General features: G+C 45.4%; 1 protein-coding gene across 2 annotated transcripts in view; it reads right to left on the minus strand.

Moving 5' to 3' along the window:
* Positions 1 to 19,489, minus strand: part of TPP2 (tripeptidyl peptidase 2) — a 596,335-nt gene that overhangs the window by 420,898 nt on the left and 155,948 nt on the right. For both annotated transcript variants that reach the window (XM_078658083.1, XM_078658084.1), the window contains exon 11: positions 15,637 to 15,785. In XM_078658083.1, the coding sequence (XP_078514209.1) occupies positions 15,637 to 15,785 (149 nt within the window). The remainder of the gene's footprint in view (positions 1 to 15,636; positions 15,786 to 19,489) is intronic.

The raw sequence follows: 19,489 nt of genomic DNA on the forward strand, positions 1-19,489 counted from the left end.
TGATCCTTTAGGCGAAGGGGGCTGAGAGCCCGCCCCTTCAGCCGGAGACCGCTTCCTCTTGCGTCCCCCACTGGAAGCAGTGTGACTCCTGGGACTAGAATCCCTCTTGCGACGCTTTGGAGATCCTGACCGACTCCCAGACGTCGACCTCCGTCTGCTCGACGTCGAGCGTCGCTTTTCTGGCGTCGAAGGACGTTTCCTTGACTCCGGCGTCGAACGCCGCCTCCGCGACGTCGACCTCTTCTTCCTTGGCGTCGAACGCCGACCCCTCGACGCCGAACGCCGACCCCTCGACGCCGACCTCTTCCTTCGCGACGTCGCATGCCTCCGCGACATCGAGCGGTCCTCCCTCGACGACGAGCGTCGCCGCCGTCGTCTGGATGCTCTCGACGTCGAGGATCCCCTCGACGTCGACCGGCGGTGTCGCCTCGACGGCGAGCGCCGATGCCTGCTCCGTCCATGACGTCGGGATGCAGCCCTCGACGTCGACGACGAAGACGACGTCGACGGCGGCTTCGTCAGCGGTGGCTTCGACGTCGAGTCGTCCCGATGTCTCGACCCGGGGAGAAGGGGAGCACACCGCCGTCATCCCTCTCGACGTCGACGCTACCGACGTCGACGGAGACCTGGATCGCTTGCTGGGCTTCCTGCCTCTGGGGAGCCCCCCAGAGGCCTCAGCAGAGGCAGAGGGAACCCTCCCTGACTGCCCAGACCCACCTGCAGCCTGCAGGCGCCTCTCCTCAAGGCCAGACAGCCTGATCTTCGCCCTTTCCTTCGGAGTGCGAGTTGTAAACTGCTGGCAGATGACACACTCCTCAGGGACATGATCTTTAGGGAGGCAGACGATGCAGATCTCATGGGGACCACCTCTGGCCTTCTTCCTCTCACATGCTGGACACTTCACAAAGAGTCCAGGCATTTTAGAGCCCTAAAACACCTGAAGCAGCACACAGAAGAGAAGAGAAAACCAAGAGAGTAAACTGCAACACTTTTAGAATACAAAAGTGCCAAAACATGCAATAAACCCTTGAAACAAGGGAGAGCTCAATGCCAGGGTCCTGTAAGCAGGAGCCGGAAAAAAGAACTGAAGTCAGTGGGACCTGCTATGCATTCTGGGATACTGGGAGAAGGTTCTAGAAGGTTTCCTTAAAGGCACAGTATCCTGTTTAAACCACATAATGGCAGCCTATGGGGCTTGTCTGTCCAGGCCTTCCTCTCTATCATTCTGAGGGTTTTTTTTGCAGTAAAAGCATGGGAAATCTGGACAGGCTTTGCTGTTTGTGGATTTTTGGTGGAATTTCTAGTTGAAGTACTGGACAGTGTAGCCTGTGGATATAGGCTGCATTATTTGTCTTTAAATTTTCTCTTAAGTGTCTTTGCAGTTCTGCAATTTTTTGACAACTTAAGAGATTATTTTTGATTGCCGGGGTCCACGCACATGGGCGGGACTATTCACTAGATTATGACTATACACAGAGATCCCCTACTACAGAACTGCAACAATCTTGAGATGAATAGAAGTGTTGAAGGGGGTGCAATGAGGAAGTGCTACCTCTACATACATCATGGGGCTCAACAATTTTCGGAGGGTATTCTAAACAGGGTCACACAAGCAAAAGAGAAAGAGGACCTATCCACTACACTTATTTAGGTATAAGACTTTCTCGCTTCTCTAAGTGGCTGCAAAACAGAGGATACTGTCCCTTTGGAACAGTGGACGTATGGGTAAAGAAAGTGTGGGTGCTCCTGAGCCATGCAAACATAGCAAACCGCATGCTAAACATGGAGCAACAGTTTAATCAATTTAACTATGATGGAGGTACTTTTTCAATCATGTAGCATTGATGTTTATTCTCAGTGTGTCCATTGGAAGCAAAACATTTAGTTAGGTTTGGCTATTTATTCTATTTTTTTTTTTTTTTTTACTGTATAGCTTCCGAGGCACTGTATTGCGCTGGAAACACACTTGAAGAGTAGAAGCATAGATAAGTAGCGTCCTAGTCGATCCATGAAGCAGTTTTATGGTGGTTGGAGGGCAATCACTGGGCTAAATAGCCAGCACCATCTCTTCAGTAAGTAAGTATTGAGATTATGATGATCATTTAAATATACAATCAAGGGAATTTATTTTATTTAGCATTTTTTTGTTGACATTGCCACTGTTTTTGACCATGTTGAGGGTCATGCAACAGTGAGCCTGACCCCTACTGGTTTTCTGGTTGAATGGTGTGTGTGTTTGTTTTGGCCAAATTTATGAAAGGTGTGTTGCGTTGGTATGTACATAGTGGGAAGGTTTGAATGAATTGTATTTATTGTATATAGTCCGTTTGTAGTGTGAATGTATATTATTCTTTGTAAAAATCATTTGAATGCAAAGAAGTGCAATAAACCATTTATTGGTGCAATTCAAAAAGCTGATCTTTATGTTTCATTCATATGATCTAGTTAGAAAGTTGTGGTAAGTGTAGCTCAGTATTGGCATTTGTTTTGTTTTTTAGTTATATTGACTCAGCCTTACTGAGTCCGAGTCAAGGCCCTTTGGTGTTTTCTTGATTCAGTAAGTAAGTGGCATGAATGGTTTGCGGGATGCAATATCACAGTCTCGGGATACTTTTCCTTACACTCATGATGTGTGTATTTGGAGGTCTGAAAAAAGCAACGATAATGCAACACTGACATGTATAATACTACTAAAAAGCCCACTACAGGCTTTGTATGACCGCAGAAGCTACATGCGGGAGCTGTTATATTTGTTATCAGCATACTTATCTAACAATGGCCTTACCTAAAAGTAACTTACACAATTAACGCTAACACCATGGCATAGGGATCAAGAGGAGTAAGAATGTATATCAATTCCATTTCTGTAGTGAATCATACCATTTTCAATAAGTTTGAGATTGATTAGTTTTTGGCTAATTATATTTTCAATATAAAAGAGTGCCACTAGTGAGGGTGCCTCTCTTGCTACAACCATAATGACATGACATGACATCGCTTAGAGAAAGCTGAAACAGAATCAGTGTACCCACCTCCCCACACGTGCCAATTTGTGTTTTTTTTTACAGTCTCTTTACATTTTGTCACTACATAAACACTGTCTAGAATTTCATTCACATTAGAGGTGCATACATAATTAAGATATTGTAGATGTTTTTACTCATCTTATTCCAAGTTGCATGAATTACGCTTTTTCAGCCCAGTGAGGTAGAAAGTATTTGTCTATTACGAGCCTGTATGCATGAGTAAACATAGTAGCTAGGTTGGGATGTATGACGTTAAAACGCATACTTTTACAACGCATACCGTTACAACGAGACTTTTACAACGCAAATACTATTACAACGCATGTATTTACAACGCATTTTTTTACAACGCAGGTACCTTTACAACGCATACCATTACAACGTAAGTATTGGTAAGTATATATAATTTTTTTAATTGTAAATTATTTAAAATTAATATAATTTAATGTAATTGTATTTAATTTAATTAATTTAATTTAAATTTAATTTTATTTTATTTTTACCCTGTACCCCAAAAACCCAAAACTGACCCTGAACCCAAAAAATACCCCTTTACCCAAAAACTGAAAACTGACCCTAAACCCTAAAAATACCCCTTTACCCAAAAACTGAAAACTGACCCTGAACCCTAAAAATACCCCTTTACCCAAAAACCCAAAACTGACCCTGAACCCTAAAAATACCCCTTTACCCAAAAACTGAAAACTGACCCTAAACCCTAAAAATACCCCTTTACCCAAAAACCCAAAACTGACCCTGAACCCTAAAAATACCCCTTTACCCAAAAACCCAAAACTGACCCTGAACCCTAAAAATACCCCTTTACCCAAAAACCCAAAACTGACCCTGAACCCTAAAAATACCCCTTTACCCAAAAACCCAAAACTGACCCTGAACCCTAAAAATACCCCTTTACCCAAAAACCCAAAACTGACCCTGAACCCTAAAAATACCCCTTTACCCAAAAACCCAAAACTGACCTTGAACCCTAAAAATACCCCTTTACCCAAAAACCCAAAACTGACCCTGAACCCTAAAAATACCCCTTTACCCAAAAACCCAAAACTGACCCTGAACCCTAAAAATACCCCTTTACCCAAAAACCCAAAACTGACCCTGAACCCTAAAAATACCCCTTTACCCAAAAACCCAAAACTGACCCTGAACCCTAAAAATACCCCTTTACCCAAAAACCCAAAACTGACCCTGAACCCTAAAAATACCCCTTTACCCAAAAACCCAAAACTGACCCTGAACCCTAAAAATAACCCTTTACCAAAAAACCCAAAACTGACCCTGAACCCTAAAAATACCCCTTTAAAAAAAACCTAACATATAACATTTTAAATATAATTATATACTTACCAATACTTACGTTGTAATGGTATGCGTTGTAAAGGTACCTGCGTTGTAAAAACATGCGTTGTAAATAAATGCGTTGTAATAGTATTTGCGTTGTAAAAGTTCCGTTGTAATGGTAGTGCGTTGTAAAAAATGCGTTGTAACGGGTGTATACCGCTAGGTTGTGATCTATTTCAGCCTTCAAGAAGGACTTTGATCCACATGGGCAAGACAATTGGTCGAAACATGTAGACACATGAGGAGGATGCACTAGTCACAGCAATCACCAAACATCCCCCTTTTTAATCTTATCTGGGGAACCTGTACCAATGAAGAGACATTTATTTTGAGTTTACCTTTGTGGTAATCTGACAATTCTGGATCCCGTTGCCTATCCAGTCATAGTTTATTAAGACCTCCCGCCATATGAACGTTGAGGCTATCCAGGTAGTACTATCTTACCAAGATGGGGTAAGATGAAGCATGTCATAAAAGAGTGGATGAGGTTTCCTTATCCAGAAATTCTGTGTTCGATCTGTTAGCCTTAAGTTGGTCTCTCACCAATCTTTTTGCCTCCACGTTTTGATGAACCTTAGTTGACCTTAGGACTCTGAGCACTTTACTACTGCTAATCAGTACTAAAGTGCAAGTGCTTCTTTCCTAAACGTGTGCAATTAATTGGTGTGTACCTGACTGACATTTAATTTATTTCTAAATCCTTTTTAAGGTGGTATACCATACACCGAGGGCTTGTAAGTTAAATGCTACTAGTGGGCTGCAGCAGTGATTGTGCCACCCTCAGAAGTAGCCTTTCAAATATGTCTCAGGCCTGCCGCTCCAGTGCCTGTGTGTGCAGTTTGCTGCCACTTTGACTTGCCATTTAAAACTACTTGCAAAGCATTAAACTCCCCTTTGTTTACATATAAGTCACCCCTAAAGTAGACACTAGGTTTCCCTAAGGGCAGGGTGCTATGTAAGTAAAAGGTAAGACGTAATTTTATGTTTTGCATGTCCAGGTAGTAACTTAGGTTAGAATTGGGAATTCCTTAATACACTTTTATGCAGCAATTCCTCATCAGAGAGGAGTAGCATTTTCATGTTTCATATGTTTGGAATGGATTTGATAAGGAATATGCTACTTACCAGTATGCATCTGTTCTTGGCATAGAGGGCTGCAGAGTGGTACATTTATGAATAGATCGCCATCTGGTGTTGGGCTCGGATGATTGCACTTTGTTTTTCTTCTGGAGAAGTCTTTGTCGTCATAGGTGACTCCTCCTCTCGGTGTTAGTGCGCATGGGCATCGGCTCCATCCTTAGATTGTTTTGCCATAGTAGGGTTAGATGGAGTAATGTAGTATAGTACATAAAGATATGCCCATGTAAGTGTATCTAAATAAGATAATGTTGGGACAGACACAGGTTTCCGGGGAGGCTGGGAGGGCATGTACCACTCTGCAGCCCTCTATGCCAAGAACAGATGCATACTGGTAAGTAGCATATTCCGTTCGAGGCATATGGGCTGCAGATGGTACATTTATGAATAGATTGTAAAGCAGTTACCTCCCTAGCGGTGGTCACCAGTGTCTGTCGCAACTGTTTGAAATAAAGTTTTTAATACAGCTTGGCCCACTCTGGCTTGTTGTGCAGCCTGTACATCAACACAGTAGTGTTTTGTGAATGTATGTGGTGTAGACCAAGTTGCTGCTCTACATATGTCATCTAGGGGAATGTTCCCTAAGAATGCCATAGATGCTCCTAGTTTTCGTGTAGAATGAGCTCTAGGAGGAACAGTTAATGTTCTCTTTGCTTTAATGTAACATATTTGTATACATCTTACAATCCATCTAGCGATGCCTGCTTTAGAGATAGGATTGCCCTTATGTGTTGGGGAAAATGCTACAAATAGTTGTTTAGTTTTCCTGAAGTTTTGTGTTCTTTCTATGTAGTACAAAATGGCCCTTTTGACATCTAGTGTATGTAGAGCCCTTTCTGCCACCGTCTGTGGCTTTGGAAAGAAGACTGGTAATTCCACTGGCTGATTGATGTGGAATGCTGAAATTTCTTTAGGCAAGAACTTTGGGTTTGTTCTAAGAACCACTTTATTCTGGTGTAACTGTAGGAATGGTTCTTGTATTGTCAATGCCTGTAATTCACTTACTCTCCTGAGTGAGGTAATGGCTATAAGGAAAGCCACCTTCCATGTAAGGAATTGTATTTCGCACCTATGCATAGGTTCGAAGGGTGGCCCCATTAGTCTGGTGAGTACTACGTTGAGGTTCCAGACTGGGGAAGGTGGTAATCTTGGTGGAATGACTCTTTTAAGGCCTTCCATGAATGCCTTTATCGCTGGTACTCTGAACAGTGATATGTGTTGTCTGTTTTGTAGGTACGCTGCTATAGCTGCTAGATGTACTCTGATAGATGTGTACGCTAGATTACATTGCTGTAAGTGTAATAAGTAGCAAATAATCTCCTTTGTTGATACGTCCAGAGGGTTGATATTGTTATTAGTACAGTGTATAGCAAACCTCTTCCACTTAGCTGCATAACATGCTCTGGTGGTTGGACGTCTCGCTTGTTTAATTATCTCTATGCAATTTGGGGGTAGATCTAAGTACCCAAATTCTAGGATTTCAGGAGCCAGATCGCTAAGTTCAATTGAGTTGGATCTGGGTGCATTATTTCTCCATGGTTCTGTGTAAGATGCATGGGTAGAATTCGTAACTTTTGATGTGGCACTTGTGAGAGTTGCAGGAGCGTGGTGAACCACGGCTGTCTTGCCCACGTGGGTGCTACTAGTATCATGGTCATTGAATGTTGTTGCAGCTTTCTGACCACTAATGGAATTAGTGGGAGAGGGGGAAAAGCGTATGCAAATTTGTTGGACCAATTTATCCATAACGCATTGCCCTGCGACAGGTGATGTGGATACCTGGACGCGAAGCTTTGGCATTTTGCGTTCTGATGAGTGGCAAAGAGGTCTATCTCTGGTTGTCCCCATCTTTGGAAGAATGGCTGCAGTATTTGGTGGTGCAGTTCCCATTCGTGTATTTGTTCCGACTGTCTGCTTAAGATGTCTGCTATCTGGTTTTGGACTCCTGGTAGGTGTTCGGCATACAGATAGATGTTTTGAGGAATGGCCCATCTCCAAATTTCCTGTGCTAGTCTGGATAGTTGGAGAGAGTGCGTCCCCCCCTGTTTTTGAATATAATACATTGCTGTCATGTTGTCTGTTCTGATCAGGACTGCTTTGTTGGTAACATGTATCTGGAAGGCTTTCAATGCTAGAAACACTGCTAGTAGTTCTAGATGATTGATGTGCAGTGTTCTTTCCTGCACACTCCACCTTCCTTGTACTGTGTATTTGTCCATATGTGCTCCCCATCCGGTGAGCGATGCGTCTGCTGTTATTGTCACCTGTGGAATTGGTTCTAGGAACGACCGCCCCTTGGTAATGTTTGTTATGTTCCACCACTTCAGAGAGCGGTGTGTGCGGTCGTCTACCAACACCAGATCTGTAATCTGCCCTTGAGCCTGATTCTACTGTGTCGCTAAGCATTCTTGTAGCGGACGCATTTGTAGTTTGGCATATGGTATTAGCAGTATGCAGGATGACATCATGCCTAATAGCTGCATGAACACTCTTGCTGTTAGTGAGTGTTGTGGCTGAAATCTTTGAATGATTGTAAGCATTGTTTGGATCCTGACTGGGTTGGGGTACACTTTGGCTTTTTCTGTGTTTATAGTAGCCCCCAGATATTGTTGAACCTTGTTTGGTTGTAGGTGTGACTTTGTGTAGTTCACCGTGAACCCTAGCTGGTGTAGTAGCTGAATTGTCTTTTGTGTGTTTTGAAGACATTCCTCTTGTGACCTGGCCTTTATTAGCCAGTCGTCCAAGTATGGGAAGACATGAATTTGTTGTCTTCTTAGGTGAGCTGCTACCACTGCCAGGCATTTTGTGAACACCCTTGGTGCCGTTGTGACACCAAACGGAAGGACTTTGAACTGATAATGTTGTCCTTCTACCACAAACCTGAGGTATTTCCTGTGGGCTTTGTGAATAGGGATATGAAAGTAAGCGTCTTTTAGATCCAGTGTAGAAAGAAAGTCCCCTTTCTTCAGTAAAGGAAGTACTTGTTGGAGCGTGACCATGTGGAAATGTTCCGAATTTATGTATGCGTTGAGAGGTCTTAGGTCCAGTATTGGCCTTAGAGACCCGTCCTTTTTGGGAATTAGGAAGTATAGGGAGTATACTCCTGTTCCTTGTTGGTGCTGTGGAACCTTCTCTATGGCATGCTTTTCTAGCAGTGATAGTACTTCTTGTTTTAACAGTGCCAGGTGATCTTGTTTCATTGGACGCTGTTTGGGGGGGATGTTTGGTGGGGTAGCTGTGAGTTCTAGGCAATAACCATGTTGGATAATTTGTCTTACCCACCTGTCTGATGTGATGTTTTCCCAGACAGGTAGGAACTGTGATAGGCGTCCCCCGACCGGTGTTATATGGTCTGGGGGGAGCTGTATGAAGTCACTGTTTTGGGGTTGGAGAGTTGCGGTTGTTGTTGTTTCCGCGACCTCTACCCTTGTTGTTGTTACCCCTGTAGCCACCTCTGGAATTACCTCTGGGTGATGTAGGTGTAAAAGAGGTTTGCTGCTGGCTTGTACCTGTATTTTTGGATCCTCCTCTATAGGTGGATCTACGAAAGGAACCTCTTTGTGTCGGCTGTTGCAATGCTCCCATTGATTTAGCCGTTTCGGTATCCTTCTTCATCTTTTCTAGGGCCTCATCTGTCCCTGTGCCGAAAAGTGTTTTCCCATCAAAAGGTTGGTTCAGTAACGATGTTTGTACCTCTTGTTTGAACCCTGATACTCTGAGCCATGCATGTCTCCTTAACATGATGCTTGTGTTTGTAGACCTTGCTGCAGTTTCTGCCGCGTCTAGGGCGCACTTTATTGAAGTGTTAGTAATTAACTTCCCTTCTTGTATGAGTTGATCTGCCCTCTTCTGATGTTCTTTAGGGAGATGTGTGATGAGTTTTTCTAACTCATCATAATGCGCTCTGTCATACCTTGCAAGTAGTGCTTGCGTATTAGCTATGCGCCAACTGTTTGCCGCTTGAGATGCTACTCTCTTGCCAGAGGCATCTATTAGTTTAGACTCTTTGTCAGGAGGTGGAGCTTCTCCTGTAGATAAAGAGTTTGCTCTCTTGCGAGCGTTTGTGACCACTAGTGAGTCTAGAGGAATTTGCCCTTTAATGTATATTGGGTCTTTTGGAGCTGCCCTATATTTTTTATCGATTCTTGGGTTCAATACCCTAGCCCTCACTGGGTCTTTGAATATCTCAGATGTATGACTGAGAAGGCCCTTAAGCATTGGTAGTGTTCCTGATGTTCTTTGTGCAGTAGGTAGTGTTTCTAATAAGAAATCCTGTATTTGAGGTTCTGCATGTAGATCTACCTTATGATATGTTGCTGCTCTATTAATGAGTTGTGCAAACCCAGTATTGTCATCAGGAGGTGAAGGTTTTGAGGGATACAATTCAGGGTCGGTATCATTATCTGACCCTACATTATACTCTTCCCATGGGTCTGCCTCCTCTGGGATTGTGTCTTCATCATCCCCAGGCTGTTCCCCCTCCCCTGTGTCACTCTCTACATCTGTTGTAGGTGTAGATGGTCGTGTGGGAGGAATATTTGGCCTATTGTGAGGAAGAGGAGAAGATGGTGTGTGTCTAGGTTTGGGAGAAGAGGGAGGAGTTGTATTCGTCCCCATTGTTCTCTTCTTCGGATGAGTCTTGTCGTCCGAATGTTCATTCTTCCTCTTTTTAGGTAGTTCTGTGACTACCTTGCCAGTCTTTGGGTCAATAAACAGAGTCTTTTGTTTAGGATCAGTCCCGTGTTCCTGTGTCGGTACCGCAGTTTTCGGGTCCGAAAGGTGTTTTTTCTTTTGAATGTCCATTTGTATTTTCGGTGCCGAGATTTTATTCGGATCCGATTTCTTCGGTATCGAAGATGTCCCCGGTGTCGAGGGTGTTTGACACCGAAGCGTGCTTCGGTGTCGACATGGACTGCTTCGACTTCGAGCTTTCCTTGACTTGGTGCTTCGGTGTCGATGTGGTCCGTTTATCAGAACCGGAACCACTATGATGGGAGACCGAGTGTTTCGGTTTCTGTTTTGTTGCCGGGCTCGAAGGCGGGGCATTGGAAACTTTTTTCGGTTGTCTGACCGGGCTCGAAGGCGGGGTCGATACCGTGGGGGGTCTGTTTTTTGGTAAAGGGACGTCGTCACTCACGGTTTGTTGGACGTCGATTTCCTCGACGTCAGACTCGTCCGCTTCAGACCCCGCCTCGTCGGCCTCTTCTTCCTCCTCTTCTGGGTGCTGGTCCTCGAACAGCTCCGGGATTGCTTGTGACTGCATTCTCGATACCTCGTGTCTTCGGGCTCGACGGTTTCTAATCGTCAACTTTGAAGAGAACGCTGCACAGGCCTCACAGTCCCTGGATTCGTGTTCAGGGGACAAGCAGAGGTTGCACACCTCGTGTAGGTCCTTGTGTGGGAACTTAGCACCACACGTTGGACATTTTTTGAATGGAGTCCTTTCCATGGACCCCGGGCTGGACTACGTCGAGTTTCTCGTAGTCGTCGTCCTTCGAACCGCGTCGGTATGGAGTAAAGTCGCGTTCGATAACGTCGATTTGGAAAGGAATACGCGCCGGTTATAACCTTCTTTGTTGAAGTCGGTCCGGAGCGCTTCGATCCTCATCCGAACCCGATGGCGGAAAAAAACAATCTAAGGATGAGCCGATGCCCATGCGCACTAACACCGAGAGGAGGAGTCATCTATGACGACAAAGACTTCTCCAGAAGAAAAACAAAGTGCAATCATCCGAGCCCAACACCAGATGGCGATCTATTCATAAATGTACCATCTGCAGCCCATATGCCTCGAACATCCCATTTACTAGTGAATTGAATTTAACATTAATATTTTATAAATGGCACTTTTAGAAAGTGGACATTTCTCTGCACTTACTATTGCGTGTGCCTGACATCCTGTCTCCAATACATGTCTGGGGTGGGTGACAGCTATACTTTGTGCATTCTCTCTAGCCAGCCACAACACAGGAAGGATAGGTGTTTCGTCAGAGTACACATCTACATGCATCTGCAGTGTGTCGTGTAAATACCCATCTTCATACATTTGCATTCTGATGGTTTTGCCATGGCAGGATGGAAGAGAGTGACTAACACCTCACTTGAATAGGTGATGTCCTATCCCCATACAAAGGACTGATTTCCCCCCCCCCCCCATACATAGCCAGGCAGACAAACTAGGCTGAAAGGGGACCATGTACACTTCAGAGACCTGCTATGAAGTTAACTCCCACATCAAAGAGACTTTTGGGTAAAATTACTGAATGTCGGACCCCTAAACTCAGACACTTTTAGATCTTGAACTGAACCTCTTTCAGAAGGACTGCTGTGCTGCTTAAAGGACTCCTTTTTTGACTGCTGCCCTGTATTGCCCTTCTGCCTGCTGCTCTTTGACTCTGCTGAAGGAAAATTGGACTCTGCCTTCACTCGAAGTGATCTCCAAGGCTTGTTAGCTTACCTTCTGTCCCTTTAGACTCCGGGAATTGAAAGTCTCTACCCCATCTCCAGTGTCTGGCCTACTGGAAGTGGCCCATGACTTAGGCCCGGTCATTCTTGATCTTCTTGAGAACTCTGGGTAGGCGTGGTATAGGCAGAAAAGCATACAGGAAGCCTGAGCTCCACTCGAGACGAAAAGCTCCGCCAAGCGAGTGCCGCCTTGGAAACTCCAGCATGCAAAACTGCTTACATTGCGCATTCTCGGCAGAAGTTAACAGATCTATCCCAAATATCCTGGACTCGTCACTCAGGAGGAACAGCCCAAAACTGCACCATGTCCAGAACGGCTCCAATGAAAGGGAGCGTCTGAAAGGGAGTCAAGTGTTACTTCGGCAAGTTGATAGTGGACCCCAGCGAGTGCAGAAGGCTCGCCATAGTCTAAAGGTGGGAGACGGCAGCCAGGGGTGAGACGGCCATCAGCAGCCAGTCGTCGAGGTGTGGGGGGGGGGGGGGGCTCCAAGATGAGCTGTAGCTACCGCCATCACCTTGGTGAATGCCTGAGGGGAGCTGGTAAGGCCAAAAGGAAGTCCAGTGAACGGAAACCGTTCGTGGACTACTGTAAACCGCAGATAGCGCCGGTAAGCAGGCAGGACAGCAATATGAAAATAAACATCCAGCAAGTCCAGCGCTACCATCCAGGCTCCTGGGTCCAGGACAGACAAGAATTCACTAAGATAGCTGTGACCTGCTTGCGGAGAACAGATAGATGATCCTCCGTCAGCCAATCATGACATGGTGGCATGGAAGGAGGGGTAGTCTCGGAGGGGAGGGAGTAGCCCTTTCGGACAATCTGCAAAACCCCCGGTCCGATGTTATGGACTGGCAGTGGGGCAGGTTATGGCAAATCCTGCTGCCAACTGGGTGCCCAAGGTGGTGAAGGGACAAACTAGAAGGGTGGCCACCTGATCCACGAGGTCTGTGGGAACCATGCCCTTGGCCACGCAGAGACTGGGTGGGAATTGGCACGGCTGGAAGCTTCGTCCGTACCCACAAAAGGAGCGAAAGGCAGACTTAGGCGAATGTGGGGCAGCAAAGAGGCCTAAGGGCCTCGCTGCAGCATGAGAATCCTTAAAGCACTCTAGCGCCGAATAAAACTAGTCTCTGAAAAGACTGGTGCCCATCGCAGGGCAAAGTCCATAAGGGAAGCCTGGACATCCCCCGAAAACGACAGTTGTCCTCAGCCAGCCATGGCGCCAGCGGAAACTGTCATAGAAACTGCTCTGCCTAGCGAGTTGGTCATGTCAAGTAAGCCCTGAATAGTGAACTTTGCCATGTCTCTCACGTCGGAGACAGCTTGGGTGAGTACGGGCCTCCTCTGTGACCTGTGGCAGCACTTGCACAACCGTATCCTACAAAGGGTGGGAATAACAGCCGAAAAGGCATGCAGTGTTAATGGACAGTAATGCAGGCTGGTGGAAGACAACATCTTCCAAAATGAGCCCAGCCTCTTGGATTCCCTATCCAGGGGAGCGATAGGGAAAGTGCCTTGGAAGGTGGAGGCTTGGCTCACCAAGCTCTCAGGGGTAGTGTGTTGTGTGGGGAAGTTTGGGTCCCCAGGTGCGGGCCAATGGTAGAGGGCAATGGTCCTATTCACAGGAGCTCCTGTAATGGGTTTGGACCACGTACTCAACAGGACGTCAGTAGAGGCACCATTGAATTGGAGAAAGGGTTTCGACATGGAGACTTCCGGTTGCAGCACCTCGGTCAAGAGATTAGTCTGGACTGCCACCATGGGCATCTGAAGGTCAAGGACCTCAGACGCCCTCCACACCACCACTGCATAAAATGCTCCCTCCTCCGTAGCCACGGTAGGGAGAGAAAGCAGACCAGCATCTGGAGACGTATCCAAGCCAGACGTATCCAAGCCCCTGGCCTCACCCAGGTCCTCAATCCTTGTCAGCACTCTGTTCTTCCTCAAAGGGCTGGTATTCTAAACAGTCCAGTGACATTTTCCAGTCTTCCCCAAGGCCCAGCTGACAAAGCTCAGGCTCCAATCTAGGAGGCAAGGTTCCTACCGGCGTCCGCGCTGGGAGATTCAGCCCCAGCTCTGTGCCGGGGATGACAATGAGGAGGAGCATCGGCATTGGTGCCAGGGAAGGTCAAGATGGCACCACCGAAGTAAATCTTGATCTGGAGTCGGGCCGCTGGTGTGGAACCAGGTGGGGCCCCTTTTGACCCCAAGGCACGTTGACTGGGTCGGGCTGCCCAAATATGCGGTGTATGGCGTCATAGAACTCTATCAGTTGGGCGGGGGTCACTCTGGCCTTCAGAAATTCAGAGAGTTGCAGAGTCGGCCCAACTGCAGGTTCCGGGGAACGAGGCAGAGAGCACTGAGGCTCCCTCGTCAGCCAACAGCCGAGGAGAAGTCGAAGAGTGCTTCAACTTCTTCTTCTCTTTTTTTTGTGCCTCCTACCCAAGTTTGCCAAGTAATTTGAATGTGACGAGGAGTACTTCAAGCTCTGCAAACGATCCTGGGACCCTCCACTCAACCAGGATCACGACTTATGCGGATTTGCATGCCGGGGCGCTAGCAGCTTTTGAGACCGCTCGCTCTAAGCCTTTGGGGTCATGACCCAATCGGAGAACAACTTGGTGTCATGGTCACGCTCCAGACATCAAAGACAAACTAGGTGCAGGTCATTTACCGACATTGTTCTTTGACAGCCACAGCAGGGCTTAAAACCTGACTTGTGTAAAGACATCCTGGACACACCAGGATGTAAACCTCAAAAATAGTAAACAAAGCGTAAAAAGGCAGGAAATGATTTGGGATCCCTGGGCTTAGTTTCTGAACAGGAAAAGTCTAATGTTCCTCAAAAATTGCCGCTGAGGTGAGATGAAATTAAGCTTTTTAGCATTGGATTATTCAGTTGGTGGAAGGCGAGCAGGGATGCGGGCGGAGACTCCATCAATATGAATTTGCCTTTGCCATACATCAGGCTGACCACCCCACTCTTCGGCCGGAAATTGATTAGTCAGAGTCTAGCTCAGTGTCAGCCTTCAGGGCGTCTTTGAAGTCATTCTTGGTTGCAAGACAGGCTGCACAGACGCTCAAGGCCGGGCATCTTGGCATCAAGGCTTCGACTTTCAAGTTTCAGTAGTCTCTGCCACCAAATGTAAATTTTGAGGCAGTGGGATTTCTTCGGTCATGAGTGTCCACGAACACTTAAAGGTATGTCTGAACAAGATGGTGGCAAAAAAACCAATCCAAGGTTGAGTCTATGTCCTGGAGCATTGTGGGATTTAGGGGAGTGACCTTAAAACTGAAACCTCTTCTTCGAAGACAAAGGAATAGCAAAATCTGCGCCCAGCATTAGATTCCATGAAAGTGTGCACAGCATTTGATATACAATAGCACATGCTGCAAACACATATTTGATATGAAGTGTTCATAGTTCATACATACAGAATCATTCTACCATTTTTGACTATCAGTGAAGCCGAACCTCATTTCTTCTCCTCCTCTTTGTGAGCTGCAGCATCTAGTTCAATTACCAAAACACTTGCAAAGAGATGTTTAGGTACAAACTAGTTAGAAAAAAAACCTGTAAAGCAGGCTAGAAAAATTACACATATTAAGGCTTGCTAAATCGCATGAAGCTAGAAAATATTCTCTTACCGGACAGTACTAAGGCAATGCCACCACACGCATTAGGAGAGGACATTGATGTGCCATTCATGAGCTGTGTTCCACGTAACGTCCAGTTTGGAACAGAAGCTATAGCCCCACCAGGTGCACTAATGCTTACTCCAAGAGCTCCATCAGTACTGAAAAGAAAAAGAACAGATTGGATGCAATTAATAAAATAGGACAATATGAAGAAGAACTTAAATCGGACATAAGCTCCTGGCTAAAAAACCCTTTTTACTTAACAGAAAAGTACGCATTTTGATAAATCTCAAAGTCAGCCTGAAATAAAATGTTCACTGCACCAATTAGATAAACTAAGTTTATTTGGCTGTTACCAAATTCAAACTTTAAAACAGTGAGGCCTGATCACTGTGTGATTCAGGATCACAATTACTATTGCACTCCAACTGGAGAGCCAACCTACTGCCCTTGAAGCTGTCAAAGAGTCGAGCAATCAAAACTTAAGAAGATAAATCGCAAGTTAGAAATATTAATATGGCACAACAGTTTATAAGAAACGTGACAGATAGTCAGAATAAGCCCTTATAAAAGTAGTATGTCTTTATTTACAAAAAGATAAAAAGTAACACGTATAACTAAGATCTTGGGGCCAAGATACAACCTCAACTGAATACATGTGCTATGCACCGGATTTCCATAAACTGGCAATGTTTATCTGGCGAGGGTTAGCTTACAATTATATGACTGCCTTTCCCCTTGTTTCTTCACAGACCAGGGTGCAAGACTGTATGTGTGTAGGCAAACTGATTAAGCAGGGGAGCAGGTGCAGATTTTCTTATGGCCAACAGACAGTTACAGTTTCAGTGCAGGGACTCAAGGAACAAAGGGAATGTGGGTTAGCACTTCTTCAGAGGATGATGGCCACTACCAGGGAAAGGAGCGTGCGCAGGCAGACATAACGGTGTAAATTGACGCTATCAATCCTGCTTCGCTCTCCTGGCATGAAACACCCAACACAAATGTAACACCATACAGTGGACTGCAAGAACACTATTTATGAGGGGACTACTCAGATCTAACAGGAGAGACACCAGTAGGGCCTCTCTTTTTTTTAAATGCACAAGTCGAAAGACTGATAGAAGGATTCTTGGGATAGAGTTATCATTTTCTACTTTACAATGAATTAGGACATTTATACATAGAAACATAAGCCAGGAAAGAGAGCAAAGCATCCTTAGGGTGAATGGCAGATATTACTGCAAGGCTATAGATATACACTACATAACATTTATATGGGTGGTAGCTCATTGCACAGCAGTTAATAAAAGCTTTTGCCATTATGATCAGACAACAGACCAAATATAATTTCCTTTATTGCTTTACTTCTGGAATATCTGCAACGAATGCTCAGATGAAAGCAAACCAACTGATTGGTTGGCCGGCCTAAAATCAAGCAGGCATCAGACCTCTGTGAATATCCAGTCACATTTTGAAGCACCAAACCCACAGACAGCTGACCAAGCTCAACATAGTGTAGTGTTTGCTCAAAATACCGAAAAGACAATCCAAAGTATGTTTTAACAGATAAGGGCTGGCCATTTAATGATATCTGGTCATCGTGCAAACCATAAGCAGGGATGGTTCAGAGACCTACAAAACATTTAGTACAAACCCACTGATTTCCCTAGACATGGAAGCCATGCCCTGAACCTAGTCCACTCATTCAAAATAGTAGCATCAAATGCAAGGACCAAAATAACTCAGTAAATGACCGAACAGAAAAAAGTTATTTGCTCACCACTGCAAGAAATCCAAGAGAGGCTAATACAATGCAATGACTAGCCAATGACCTGCTCTGCAAGGCATCCAGCATCCTTTTCAGAATGTTCAAGTAACTTAACCCAGAACAATCAAAAATACTTCTTGGCCAGCATATGACACATGTTTACATTACCACAACACACCTGATCCCTCTTTATGTTCTCCCAAGTCTCTCCCAAACACATCAACATTAGCACACCTCAGCATGACCACATAAACAGAACGCATAACTTGCCTTCAGTAATGCTGTTTCTGGTGGGTACTCTATCTTAGCGCATATTGTTAATCTTTAGAATATTCCCCAGGCGCCAGACTTTATCCGAAAAGCTTTCAGCAATGACCCCGAGCACTGCCAGGTGGCACCATGAGGTTTCACGCCGACTCAACACAACCCTGGAAATTACAGGGTGGGACTGCATAAAGTGCAACCCCTGATGCGGACATCAGATACTTGCTTCACTCTTTCAGTTCCCTTGATCAGGAAAATGCAGAAGTCTAAAAGACCAAAAAGACTCATAGCTACTCTCACCAAGACTCAGGAATGAGCCTAAAACATCAGGATGTTTGGCACAGTCTATACACCAATACTCTTGAAAAGCCCTCAAATTTCAGGAACTAGTGAGGAAACTGATTAGTAGGGGTCTGCAGTCCGAAATAGTGTGCCTAAGCTCTACTATGTTAAAAAGCTTTCTACAAAAAGGGGAGAGCTAACAAAGGTCATGTCCAAGAGAAAAACTTGCCCATCTTCTGAAAAATCAGTATGACGCATCCATGCATAATGGTGCCGCATAGGTATTGGCACCAGAGTCTGTGTTAGTACCCAAAACAGGTCCCACAGAGTCAGCTGCCACTGGGGGAGGCAACTGGCAGAAACCCAACTGGAGGATCCTTGGGTCCGAAAGCACACCAGACGGAGCCAGTAATGCGTCGAAGATCTGCAGCATGGCATTTAAGAAGGCTTCCACTCGCTGTAGTGTCACTGATGGCCTTGAGAATTTGGGGAGCATTTGCATCAATTGGGAGAGGGAGGGGGTCCGGTTGCATACTTTGAGATCCTGGAGGAGACAGACTTATTTTGATTCCCTCACACCTCTTCCATGGACGCATAGTGATGAGATAAGGACAACTCATACTTTGCTTCTTTTTTATAACTTCTACATACAGGAAGACTTTCAAGCAAGGTGCCTCTTTTGTCAGACTAGCCCCAAAAGGCGTCTGGGCCTGAGCTAGTGTCCCCACCTTGGAGTGAGACTGGCATGAAGGCTTTGACTTCTGGGGCTCTGCAAACTACCACCTCGCCTCCTGGATCACTTTAGGATGGACAAGTGCAAACTTGTTGCAGGTCTTCAAATCGTGGCCCGAACCCAGACACCAGAGAGACACCTCCTGCGGTCTGTGACCCACATCTGTTTCTTACAATTGTGGAATGACCTGAAGCCTGTTTTAGGCAAGCACACAGGTTTTCTTGGTTTTGTAAATCGTCAAAGGGCAGACAAAAGTAGGGACAGCAGTCCAGATTTGCGTTTAGTGGCATGGAAAGAAACCAACATCAGCATGCAGATGTGGTGCTTATATGTAGGTCTGCTATGTCATATCCAGGGGCGATGCAGTCCTGGGGCGCAGCTGCACGCTGCATCCTGGCAGTACGCAGGAGATTTGGGAAAGATTTCCAGACCAGTACGGTGCCTCTGGATTATTCTACAAGTGAGGAATCCATAATTAGATGTATCCATCTGTAAAACCCTGCAATGTTCGCAAGTTGATAACGTCAGGTCATTTTAATCACCAACAAGTGAAACACCCTCTCCTGGTTGTTTGATTTTGTAGATTTGTGAAATAAACGGATGTTTGTGGTCCAGCATTTACTGGTTTTGGGGGCTAGATACTGAACAGTTGAGGATTCAGCTACCAAATTGTCCACAAAGGTACTCACAATCAAATGTGTACCCACAGCAACCATAATCTATCACTTGCACAAATTAGAATCCCTTGTGGGAGAAAGCCCTTGCAAGAACCAAGAAACCTAGAGGAGTCAGACCATACCACAATTGAGTACAAA

This window comes from Lissotriton helveticus, chromosome 8, assembly GCF_964261635.1.
Source record: "Lissotriton helveticus chromosome 8, aLisHel1.1, whole genome shotgun sequence".
In the NCBI taxonomy this organism is placed as follows: domain Eukaryota; kingdom Metazoa; phylum Chordata; class Amphibia; order Caudata; family Salamandridae; genus Lissotriton; species Lissotriton helveticus.